The sequence below is a fragment of the Acanthisitta chloris genome, unplaced genomic scaffold, assembly GCF_000695815.1.
Source record: "Acanthisitta chloris isolate BGI_N310 unplaced genomic scaffold, ASM69581v1 scaffold8302, whole genome shotgun sequence".
In the NCBI taxonomy this organism is placed as follows: domain Eukaryota; kingdom Metazoa; phylum Chordata; class Aves; order Passeriformes; family Acanthisittidae; genus Acanthisitta; species Acanthisitta chloris.
Window position 1 is genome coordinate 5,979 of NW_008662144.1, and position 13,146 is coordinate 19,124.

At 44.0% G+C, this 13,146-nt stretch overlaps 1 protein-coding gene across 1 annotated transcript in view; it reads right to left on the minus strand.

Annotated features, from left to right (window-relative positions):
- Window positions 1-13,146, minus strand: part of IGF1R (insulin-like growth factor 1 receptor) — a gene marked incomplete at its 5' end in the record, with an annotated part of 139,924 nt that overhangs the window by 1,185 nt on the left and 125,593 nt on the right. Inside the window, 2 exons of the mRNA XM_009070489.1 lie at window positions 6,277-6,411; window positions 11,092-11,221. Of these exons, the coding sequence (XP_009068737.1) occupies window positions 6,277-6,411; window positions 11,092-11,221 (265 nt within the window). The remainder of the gene's footprint in view (window positions 1-6,276; window positions 6,412-11,091; window positions 11,222-13,146) is intronic.

Below are 13,146 nucleotides of genomic sequence, written 5' to 3' on the forward strand. Positions count from 1 at the left end.
CCCTGGGCAAGCCAGTGTCTCACCACCCTCACAGAGAAAAAGTTTTGCCTAGTATCTAGCCTAAATCTCCCCTCCTTCAATTTAAGTCCATTACCCCTTATCCTATCACTGCAGCTCCTAACAAAGAGTCTTTTCAAAAGAAAGATTTCTAAAAGAGATTAGAACTTTCCTTCTAATCACCCACTTACTTCTAGAGCTCCTACCTCACCCTTCTCCATCCCTTCCACACACCTGCCCACCCCTTTTGCCTAGTATCTAGCCTAAATCTCCCCTCCTTCAATTTAAGTCCATTACCCCTTATCCTATCACTGCAGCTCCTAACAAAGAGTCTTTTCAAAAGAAAGATTTCTAAAAGAGATTAGAACTTTCCTTCTAATCACCCACTTACTTCTAGAGCTCCTACCTCACCCTTCTCCATCCCTTCCACACACCTGCCCACCCCTGTCTTGTGGGTACCTGACACCCAGAACTATTTCATACTTGAATTCTGACTTGGTATTTCCCTTTTCCCTCCAAAATATCCTGTGCTTACACTCAGCCATAAGCTACATGATTGTGCCTCTCAGAGTATCTTTCTCAACCAACCAATCCCACCCCATCAATAATGCCTTGGAAAAAAATTAAAATAGGAAATACGCAGAAGGTAAAGCACTGCTTTTTTTTTCCCCCTGAAAGAAGAAAATTACATTAAAATTAATTGTAATCCCCAACAGACATTTGCTGATCTCAAAGACATTCTCTAATCTTTTTATTTTAAAATGATGTTGTTTTCATTTACGGCCAGGGATGCATTAATATTTTATGGAGTGTGAGATCATCTGTTTAAGCACATCCATGATTAGATCTGTACAATGTCCCATGCTGGCAAAACAAAACCACAAAATGAAACAGTAATACAGACATAATGAAAACAGCATTTTCATGACACAGCAAAATTGGATATTCCCAGGAGATCGCCCTAAGCTTTAAACACAACACAAGAAAGGATTTCGCTGTCTGTGAAGGTGGAATAGGGATGTCTTCTGTTAACACAGCGCAGTAATGGGACAAATTTAAATAAGAAAAGGAAGATTAGCATTAATTCTTCGAGCCAATCCTCTGTGTACACAGTACTCAGAGGAACGTGCTGTGTGGAGGAAGTTACCGCTGGCCAAAACTACTACTCCGTGCTGGAGTAAGAATGGATCTAAAAATAAAATAAACCAAAGAAAACTCTCTCAGTTAAGGTAACACACTGGAGAATCCTTCACACCTCTGACTTACCTTCCAGCACTGGCACCTGCAGTCCCAGCCAGACCCCTTGGCTTGCTGGGGATCTTTTCCCATCTCTGCCACCCTTCCCATTAGCCAGATCACCTCGACATTTAGCTTTGATTCTACAGAATGAAAATACCATATTCCCAACTTCCACAGATTTCCAGAGAGCAATTCTATTTGCAACTCCATTTGATCCTTTAATTAGTTCTTACTACCTTGTGCCTTCAGCTTACCAGATCTCTGCATCCGTGTGGAAATATTTTACTTTATTTCTACATTAAAAAGACAAATTAACAAAGATTCTGTATTTTGAATAGCAGTTAAGCCCATCCCAGAGTAATGTCTCAATGTCTGGAGCATCCCTGCTCTAGAACAAACCTTCCAACATGACTGGAAATCCCTGGGCTCTGCAGCCTGTTGCTGTGCACCACTGCCCATAGCAGGTCTGGAATGTCTCTGGGAACCCTGGTCTGAAACAAAGCTACAGCAAAGAAACCCTCCCCAGGAACTTGGGAAATACTGTTGCATCTCCACTCTGTTCTCAGCTGGCATGAGCCAACAGAGAGAGGGCAAGTGGCTGTGTTTGGGCTGCAAACACTGCTGAGTGCTTCAACCAAACCCAAAGCAATCTTCACTAAGTGCATCTCAAGTCACCAACACTCCTGCCAGAGCTCCCCTGGCACAGCTCCTCCTGAACAAACGTCAGCCACCTGAAAATGGCCTTGTGACACCCAACGAGAAGCTGGCAAAACCAGTCTGTGCTGGGAGAACTCCCTGGGTACTCAATGCTGCATTGTAACCGCACGTAGACACGTAAACACTGCTCAACTACTGCTTGTTTTTGAGCCTTTCAAAAAGCCTTTCAGAGCAAAAGAGAAGCCAAGCTATAAAACTGCACCGTACCCTCACCCACAAGCAGGGAGGAAAGCTTGAGACATAAATATATAAAATCCATTTCTGTTACTTCATTGCTGTTTCCTTTCCAGCTGACTGCTGTGTCCCTGAATAGAAGCCCTGGCTGGAGCCAGGAACACTGGATATTCACTGGCACTGTGCCCCGAGGCCTAAGGGCAATGCTAAGGAGATACCACAAGCAGCGGAGTAATGCATGTGACATCAGCACAAACAAGGACATGTGATGTTTCTTTTAAGCCATTCCAGATTTAAAAACCGTACAGAGTTCCCATAAAAGGATTTCTTTTTTTCCTTTTTAACTCCGTGTGTTCGCAGACCTTGTTTACATTATCTTAAACAAAATAAAAATCTTTCCAGTAGACAACAGAAGAATTTACAGGCTGTTCATGCAACCTGAGCAGATTTATAAAGCACGTTCCTGACTGGTGGCAAGTGAGCTCCAGGGAGCTGGAGGCACTGTCATGGGATATGGGAACAGCCAGCATCTCTCCATGCAGCTTTTGCTCAGAGAACTGAGCAGAAATTGAGTTGTTTTGCACTGGGACAATAAAAATCAGAAAATGGAAAGTTCCTATGGAAGCTGCATTCCATTTGGGCTTTGCATTAGACTTGATTTGGTGGGGAAAAGTGAAAGGACCTCTCCTCCCCTGCTGCTGCTGCTGCCAGTCCCTCTGCAGAGCAGACCCTGCGTTCTAACCAGGAACAAAGGGAAATCAGCACTGCGTCAACAGTCAGCTACAATGCATGTGGGGGAAGCAATTCTGCTTCAAAAACAAGAGTGGAATTCCAGCCTCCACAACTTTTAAAAGCCCCATGGGAACACACTGTCTGTGAGCTTCAGCTGTACCAAACCTCTGTGCCATGCAGCCGTCACCTGATGAGCACTGCCATAACAATGGGAGGACATAAAAACATCACTTAGTGCACAGGAAGAAGAGAAAAACAGCAAAGCTTCTCCTGGCACTGTCTTACTGAACCATCTGTCTTACTGCATGGTTCTGTCTGCAGAGCCACGAGAACTATGCCAAGAGGGTGTAGCATAAACACAACTGAGTCTTGTTTCACCCTGTGCAAGAGTAAAAAGCCTCCAGAAATACCATCCCCTTTGTGCTTCACCCTTTCACGGGGATTACCACCTTGGAACCACAAGACAACCATGCAGTAAAACCCCACTTTGAGCAAGCATCTAGTACAACCAAGCTGCAGAACAGAACCTATCCAGTTCCATCTGAGGGCCACGGCCTCGCTGGTACCACAGGTCAGGAGAGCACAGGCACTGACAAGCACAGCTAGAGACAAGCACAGCAACTTTGGGAGAGATGGAGTGTCCAAGCCTGCCTGCACCATGCAGCATTCATGTGGGGGAACCTGAGGTCCTTAGATCTCCTGCTCAGTAGCTGGAGGGTGCATGGCTGTGTCAACACTCACATCATCCACATGCTTAAAAAATAGCAGACTTGGTGACAGTAAGATTCTTCTGTCTATTCTCATCTACACTTCCTTGCAGCAGTTACCTCCTCCACCTGTTCTGGAGGTTCCTCTGTGTCAGAACACTCCCCTCTCTCTACAGACAGGTACATTGGTGTTCTGACCATAATTTTAGTTGTTTCCAAGTCAAACTCACTTAAACAAAAAAGTTCCTCTGCATTTGTAGCTACCACATGAGACAAAGGAGCACAGTTCCTGCCTCCCCTTCTCACCTGCTTGCAGACAGCACCAAGCCCAAGCACAGTGACCTCCCTGTGGCAGGTGGGCTTTGCTTTTGGGATATTTTGAGTTAATATTAGGAGTCAACATTAAAGTATCACAGACCAGTCTCCACCAGTGAGAAACTGTGCTGTGTAAAAAAATGTTTTCCACTGGCACAGACAGGTCATGAAACCTGTCTTTAAACAGAATCTTTTAACAACCTCCACAAAAAGAGGATCCCTTGTTTTACGAAGGATTTCATTAAGTGCTGGAGAAAGCAGTAGCCTGAAACATGCTGGGATGAATGGCAAGATCCATCTGCACTTTCAGTGCTCTCTGTTACAAGCACCTTTCCACCCATTTCCTGATTTTCTTGTGGGTCCCCCACTGAGAAGCAGCTCATCAGGCAGTTGGAGAGAGGAGAGGACCTGTGCCTACAGACCAGGTCTCTGTACCTGCCAGCAGCAACAGCATGAGGGTGAGGACTGGCAGCAATAGTTCAGGTCAGTGTGACACCACTGTTAGAGCATCCAAGGCAAAGTGGGTGGAGGAGAGGGAAAGGAGCAAAAACACACAAAGCAAAAAGCACCACAGTAACACAAAAGAGGTTCTTTGAATGCCAAATGCATGTGCAGGGAACAAAGGTGAAGGTTATTCCTCGAGCTCTCCCTACTGTTATTCCTGCAACAGCCTATTTGAATTTCAGTGGATTTGGGTGTCTGTACTAAAACAAAGACAAAAAAAAAGCTGAAAGGGAGCAAAAGCAACTCACAATAAGGTCAATGCATTCTATTATTTTTTTTTGCATGTTGGATGTTTTATACTCCACTGTATCACAACATCAATCACTAAAGTGGATGTGCCTTAGTTCTGAGTTCAGCCTCATTCCTTGTTCTGATGGAGAGAAGCACTAAATTCAAAGGAAGATGCCTTATGCTGCACCTCTGTCACATAACCAACATGTGAACAGATTCCTTGTTAGAATCAGCTCAAAAAAGGCCTTTGCTGGTACATACAAGTGCAAAGATCTGCTCTGCCAGACTTTGACCGAGCTCTCCCTGCTCACAAGGCAGGACCCTGAAAGTGGATTCCACAGTAGCAACAGCCAGTGAGCAGAGGAGGATCTCAGGAGGGGAAGAAGGAGCACTGGGTGGGCTGCTGTAGAGAGAGCTTCTGGCTGTGACTCCTATCTCACCCCCCTGCTCATACCACACATGCCCCAAGTTAATGGGGAATTTCTAACACTGAATTTCTCCCCAGGTTTGTTCTCACTGCAGAGGTGTTTTCTCCTGTGGACTTGGGGCACTGACCCCATCACACACCCCATTCTGCCCTCTTTTCTGCCCACCCCTCTGTTACACAGCTCTGACTCTATTAAACAATGTCCAGTCAATCCAACTGCCAGAAATTCTCCACAGCATCGTGGAGGGGAAGGAATGTGAAACCGAGGAATCACATGGCAGCTACACCTCCCCCTGCATATACCACCCACCCCCCTCAAACAACAAAACAACACTGCCTGTCATCTGAAACCACAGTCAGGCTCCAGCCAAAAAAGCTATTTTCCTAAGAATCCCAAGCAGCTGAGGCCCTTAAGTGATTGTATCCCTTCTGTGGGCCTCCAACAAATTTCAATAACTGCAAAACGCAGTATTTCCTTCCCAAAAGTCAGTTTGGGAAGTATATCAAAGCAATAAAGTCTGAACAACTGAAACTGCTGTACACAAAGGCCAACAGAAGTATTCCAGCAATGTAAAGCTAAAACCTGAAGCTGCTGCACTGCACACCCTCTGCTGCTGTGAGGCTTTGGGTTGATCCTGGGGCAGGGAGAGGTTTTTCTGTGAAAAACCTCTCTCTGTGCTGACAAGGAAGGAAACTGTTAGCAGAGGGGATTTGTTTATCTCCATGGGATGAGTGCTGTGACTGAAAGAGCAGATACAACACGGCTTCAGACAAAGGAACAACACACTGATGTATCTGTGTGCTGAACTAAAAGGTTGAATTCAAGTGTTTACACACAACTCAGCTTATCCCATGCGCCTTCTTCTCTTTATGCTCAACAGAATTATGTTAAGCAGAAGAGACAAGATTTAGGCACAGAGTCTCTTGCTGTAGCAAATGCCACTTACGAGCTCTTATTAAGTCTAATTTTATTCATGAACACAGAAATTGGGGTTTGTTTCCTTATTAAAGGAGATGGATAGCCCAAGGTGAAATTCTGGCCACAAGCAAAGTTGTTTTCTGGTGTGTTTAACTACTATAAAACAGTGGGTTGACAGAGACTGTTCAAGCAACACCTCCCATGACTGTTACTCTTTAACAGCTCCTCCTGTGGTAGGTGGAGAAGGGCAGACATGGAAGGGATTGGGAAGAATAAACTTGTGTACTGAGGACTGTGGTGACTGTGACACTTACAGCATGTCAGGACAATTGTCTGGTTTTTCCAGCAGTCCTCCTTCCATCACGAAGCGCAGCACCTGCTCATTGGTCATGCCCTGGTACGGCTGCTCCGCCAGCGTCGCGATCTCCCAGAGCACCACTCCGAAAGACCTGGAAAAAAGATCCATTTTAGAAGTCCAAGAAATATTTACAAGAGTCTATTTCTTAGCTGATGCTGAGTGGCAGGTGTCTGTGGGTGTTTTCTTTTACCAAAGAATTCCCACTGCTCAAAAAAGCATGGAGCTATGGTGACAGCCACATCACCTACCACACGAGACTATGACTTCAAACACCTCTAGTCAATGGTGGGAAACAGGCTCCCAGTTCTGAGTGACTCTCCAGAATGGCCTCTGACAGAAAGGACTAGCAGTGTTCCATCACCATTTCTCACACCAGAGTCTGCAGACCAGAGCTGGTCATGGTTATGACCCTGCAGTGATCTAGCATTACTTGGTTACACTGGTTCTGTCCAGGTCAATCAGTAAATAAGCCACCACGAGCTACAACGACCACAAGTAGAGATGAGAAAAGGAAAGGTGCAGGTAAGGAAAAAAGAAACCCTAAACATTTTGTTCCTATCTGTGTGCTTGCTGCAGAGAGGACCACAAGCTGGACACACACCTGACCATTAAAGTCTGCAATAAGATCCATGTGTGGCTGGGTACAAGGAATCACACCTTCTAAGCAGTGGAAGTTGCAGAGAACAGTTATTGACGTGAGCTGACAAGCTCTCCCCACTGCCACAGACAGAGCAAGGAAAAAATCTGTACATATAAAACACTAAACCCCAAATCTTCCTGTAACACATCTCAGGTACTCCTGATAGCAGCTGAGAAGGCAGTAACACAGATCTGTAAGCTCTCCTTCAGTGCAAGCTGCTTTTCATCACTTGAGTCACACAAATCCGACTGAAAAGCTGCATTTCCCCCTCCACAAGCCAAGAGCCAGACAGCAAACACATCACCACCCTGGGCATCCCTCCTGCCTCACCTCTCGAAGCAAACCAACCAACCTTTAGTCCCCAGGCACAGAAGCATTGCTTGGGTAATACCTTCCATTTATCTCTCTGCTTTGGTTTGTTCCATGTTCTAATTCAAAGGTGCAAAGTGAGGATCAAGGGAATAAACCCAAGTTTTGAAAAGGGCATGGAAGAAACATGAACATTCTCCAGCTTCTTGTACAAGACCTCAACTTGCTGCTTCAGCAGCAGAACACTAAAGGCTGCAGGAAAAACTCAGTTGCCCCATTTGCAACATGCATGTAACCACGTTCTTGAAGCAGAGCTTCCAACTCCTTCCAGCTCACTACAGAGGACAGCAGAAGTGAACAAAGAAGTTTGCCTAATAATAGGAATTGATTACTGGCGAAGGAAGATAAGCACAGTTATGTAATTGGGTAGTTTGGACGTAAATATCGACACTTGCTAAAAATATCTGCATTTAAAATTAGTTTATTGAGCAGACATGGCTCAAATTGTCTGCTCTGCACTCAAGAGTCATCTACTTTTAGAGAAGGAAAATCTCGATGCTGTCTGACTTCTGTGGCTAAAATGCTGAGTCAAACTGAGAGAAAAACGCACAGTTCCACTGGGCTGTTGTTATGAAAACAGAGTCCAGTGTCATTAGCTGGTTATGGCAGACTGGTTTTATCTTTCAGCTATCCCCATGATCTAAACTGGTTTGCATCTGGAGCCAGAAGCCACAAACAGCCTTGCAATTGTTTGCCTTTCAGGGGAGGAAGGGACAGAGGGTCAATGCAACATTTTGGTGCCTTTGAAGCTGCTTTGATCACTACAGGAATAATGAGGACAAGTCTTGCACACCTACTTGTCATATTATCCTAACAAATAAACTCAGGTTGCTCCTTCAAGGCAACTACCAGCCCTGAAAGAATGCAAGATGCTGAGGACTTATTTATAGAACTCCACCCTCACCCTGCACAGTGTTACATTAATTTTAAAATGTCCTCCTTCACCAACTACAACCAAAACAGTCCTGTCTAATTACCTCATTCTTCAGCCTGAGAAGCAATAAAAGAATGAATTGCTAAAGCAAAGCTCCACCCTTCAAACCTCCAGACACTCTTCTTGCAGTTTGCCATTTCACCTTACAGCTTATAAATCCTGAACTGTGACCACTCACACAGTTCTTTTTGACATCTTGGCTTCTAAAACTGATCTCGAAGAACATGGAACTACATGTCACAATATCCAACCAGAAAGGCAGGAAAAGCAATCTTTTCCTGTTTGATTCAAGTAAGTGGTCACCCAAAACAGCCAAGTTCTATGGTTTACACAGAGCAACTTCAAAATCTGAGCCAATTCCAGGATTCCAGGTAATTTTTCCTGGCATGGAGGGGCCTTCAATGTGTGGTGTCTGGTCTAAAAGTTACTGAGAAGTAAACTGGAATGATCCTTTTAGCTATAAGCTGATCAAGTAGCCAGTACTACATGACAGTGATTAATTCAAGCTCCACTACATCTGGAATTCAGATTGGAGTTTCTGAATCTATAGCTGTGGACACATGTTGTAAACAAACAGCAAAATTTCTCATGTTGAACCAATCTTTCTGTGCCTCAAGTCAGTTTACCTCTGTGAGCCAAATTTCAGAGTAACTTCTAACAATCAAGATACCAAACCATCCCAAGGGGGAACTGAAATACCCATGAGAGCTATGGATCTCCTCTCCATAAAACAATTTTTCCCCCTTTGTGCTTTCAGGTAAAAATCTGTCAGATTTTACTGCTCCTCGTCTTATGTCTTCCAACCTTGTAATCAATAAGCTACTTTCCAGGCCAGGATAGTTTGCTCGGGCTATTCTGCTGATGAACTGCAATACTGTTTGCACAACTGACAAATGCCAAATCATAAAATCCCAGATTGGGCTGGGCTGGAAGAGACCTTACAGATCATCTCCCTCCAGCCCTCTGCCATGGGCAGGGACACCTTCCATTAGATAGGTTGCTCCAAGTCCTGTCCAACCTGGCCTGGAACACTGCCAGGCATGGAGCAGCCAACGCCGCCCTGGGCTCAGCACCTCTCAGGGAACAACTTCTTCCTTTCCTAATATCTAAACCTAATCTCTTCCTTGTTAGCATTGAAGGGTAAGTCACTTTCTGCAACAACTAGAGCACTAATTTACTGCTCATGCTTGATTTGATGTTTTTTTTTGTTTGGAATTCGAGTTATGTTCAAAGAATAACATCAGTTAACAGCCACAGGTTAAAGGAAAGCATATGTGGAACATGTACATCACCCCAGGGAACACCTGACCCACTGCACTCTTCCTTGTTAGCATTGAAGGGTAAGTCACTTTCTGCAACAACTAGAGCACTAATTTACTGCTCATGCTTGATTTGATGTTTTTTTTTGTTTGGAATTCGAGTTATGTTCAAAGAATAACATCAGTTAACAGCCACAGGTTAAAGGAAAGCATATGTGGAACATGTACATCACCCCAGGGAACACCTGACCCACTGCAGTGCCCTTCGGATGCCACGGCTGGACCTCAAAGTTCCTGCAGTGTGGTAAGAACAGGCAGCTCTGCCAACTCTTCACTCCCAGCTCAGTCAGTTCTACATCTGGGGATTTTCTAGTGATATAGTCCAAATTTCTGTCTGCTTTGTGAAGCCGTTACAAGTCCCAAAATTCTTTTATGGGGGGGCTGCCAAAAGCATGCCTGGCCTGTTCCATTAGATAAATGGCAGGTACAGGGCTTCCCTTCAACTCACCGTGGTTACTTTCATCTGTTTCCAAGTCTGAGGGTTACTGGATTCATAAGTGAGTTACTAGCCACATGTAAAATAACATTTAAGCAACATTCTGCTGCTTTGCTTTTTCACTTGCTATGTAATCCCTGCTATGAACCTTTCACTCAGAGCTGGTGCTGTGCACTACAGACCACTGACTCCAAACTCCTCAAGCTGTTCAAGGAAAATGCAGTTTACTACTAAAATACCATTCCTACTGACTTCTAGACATTTGGATGCAATCAGCTGCCAATTCTGTAACAGATCAGCAGTAAAAACATCTTGTTAGGAAGGCAGAGAAACCATAAAAGACACAGTAGAGGTTTTGCCAGTACATCATCATCTTCTGCCAAGTCCTCCCTACCTATCTACAGAAGTTGGGGGGGGGAGTGTGGGGAATTGTTCCAGAAGATTACTTCTCCTAAGAAGTATATGCCTCTATTAATAACTGTACAGATACAGCAAGCAGGAAATGTGCTTTGAAAGAAAAACCTATTTCTGCATCTTTCAGTGCATAAACCAAGCAAACAAAGCTCCAAATGGACTGGGATATGCACAAGGGAGAACTCCCCAAAAAAGCCTGCTAGTGTACAGAACCTATCTGCAGGAAAGTGGAGTCATTTACACAGGAGGTTTTGATAGAAAAGGAGGTCAGAACTGTGAACCTTTCTATATTCTTGGCAACTTTTAATGCCTTTCTTGAAGGAGAGCAATTTCAAAAAATGACAACTTGCTCTTCCAGGTGAAGATAATGTTTTTCACTGCACAACTGATTTTACAACCCACAGCAGGAAACAAGCCACCACCTTCAGTTTTGGAAATTCATTTAATTCTGCTCTCCCTGAGAGGAAAATTTAACCTCATGAGTTCTTGATTTGGTAGTGGAAATATCAACTATAAAGCAGAATGTTTCACAGTGGAAAAAGAGTTACCTGTGAATGGACAGGAGCAGCAGTACACTTACAGTTAAGTCTACTAAAACTAGAAGAGAGGCTAGAAAGAAGAGGGGCTAAACCAGTTTTCCAGAGCCCCCATTTTGTTACCAGACGTCGGAGTGTGTTGTGAAGACTCCGTCCTTCAGCGACTCCGGGGACATCCAGCGCACGGGCAGCAAACCTTTCCCTCCTTTCCGGTAATAATCTGTCTCGTAGATATCTCTTGTCATGCCAAAATCTAGAAGGTATAAATATTTCGAGTTTGCATGAGAAAATGAGGAACATTTCCCCTCCCTACAAGCCACAGAATCACACTTTGATGCAAACAGTCTGCAACCTGTTCCCAGGACACTTGACTTTGCAGATACTTCACCTGCTGCCTTAGGGCTGGTGACCTCCCTCCCAACAACACCAAGAGATGTTTGTGCTATGGACTTCAGGGGTGACAAGTCTGAATGATTTCAGTATAGTAATATGGACAGTTCCAGGATTTATGCTCAAGCCTTGCAGTAAGCTGAGTCTTCTGAAGGGCATATCATTCACTAATGGTTCCCTGAACTCAATGACTTTCTGTTCCTTTTCAAGAGTGTAAAGAATTCCTTTAGTAGTTGAAACTATTGCCTTTAATTGAAGAATCTTGTGTGTTGAGGGAAATACTTCTGTTGGGTTTTCTCCTCCCTTCAAAGGTAATTCCAAGCTCCTATATGATATTCCATTTCAAGTGCTACAGAGAATTAGGCTATTCATTTGTGACTAACACAGACCCATATTAGACATATTTGGACTATATGCACATCCTTAGCTGTAAACACATAAGCACTTGCAACACTTGGAACTAACAATGTCCATCTCCTGACTGGAACTCAGACTTATTCCAGCATTTTTCTGTACAATCAGCCTGAGACACACAGAACTGCAGGTCTTGGACTTGCCTACTGGAACCAGTTACTGTGTTCTCAGGCACTAACCAAAGAGTTAACAAATCAGGTGGCATCAGATCTCTTACTAATATTAAATGCTGACTGCTGACACAGAGGGCAAAACCCAACACAGTCCTGTAGTTGCCCCTTTTCTTTTCTGGGAAAAATGGAGCGAAAAGTGGACGAACTTCCTCCAGCTCTCACAGTTATTACTAGTCTATGGATGAGTGACCAACCACAACATTCCCTGTGTGCTAGGGACACTGGTCCCCTCAGTGGTTATGACTAAAAAGCCCATCTGTGCAGCTCTTCCATCACTCCCACACACCAGGGTGACTTTATCCTGACTGAACGGAAAATTCTCTCAAAATGTAATGCAAATAAGAAACAGATACACAGTGAGCACAGGCTAGTGTGGCATAAAGCTCTTCCTCTGAGATGTGAACAGTGTGAGTTGGCGTGTTCCAGTCAAGATGCTCCTAAGCTGTTTCTGCATGAAGGGATTTTCAACACTGGCACATAAACAAGAGCAGAACAGCAGTTTGATTAAATGCTTTTGGGGTAACCATGAACATGTTAAAGGGGAGAAATGCACCATCTTCAGTTCAAAGAATTGTAAAACAAGCTGGTGGGGGGAGAAGGAGAAAACTGCAATGGGGAGGAGGATTCAGGCTGACTTCCCCCAAACCTGCAGAAAATGCACAAAATCCCCCAAAGATCTTATTTCCTAATTAACTGACTCAAAATGAAATCATTTTTTCTTTCTCCCAAATGACAGGATTACTTACACAAATTATCAAAATAGCTGAGTTAAGCTCAGAGAAAAAGAATTAGTTTCCTACAGCAGAAGGCTGTTGCTATACATGTTATTTTAATATGCACAACTCCAAAACAGCCAACAGCTCCAAATCACCCTCTCTGGAGAGAAGTCTGAAAAAACTCATCTGACACTATTTTGGAGAGATGGTGAAGGGGAAAAAAACAGTGGTGTTCTAACAGCAGAGCAGAAGAAAAGCCATTCTGCTGTCTGGGAAGCAGAACTCTAGTTCAGACTGGAAAGCACCCAGCTGAAGTCAAGCCTTACATTCTACTTCCAATTCAGATATGATTTAAAATAATCCTAAAATGCTCATTCTTGAATGAATAAACAGGAGGTGGAATTATTTTGTGCATTAAGAAAGGCAAATGACACATCAGTGGTAACAACAGCATCCACCCCGATGTCTGCAGCATCTGCACCCAA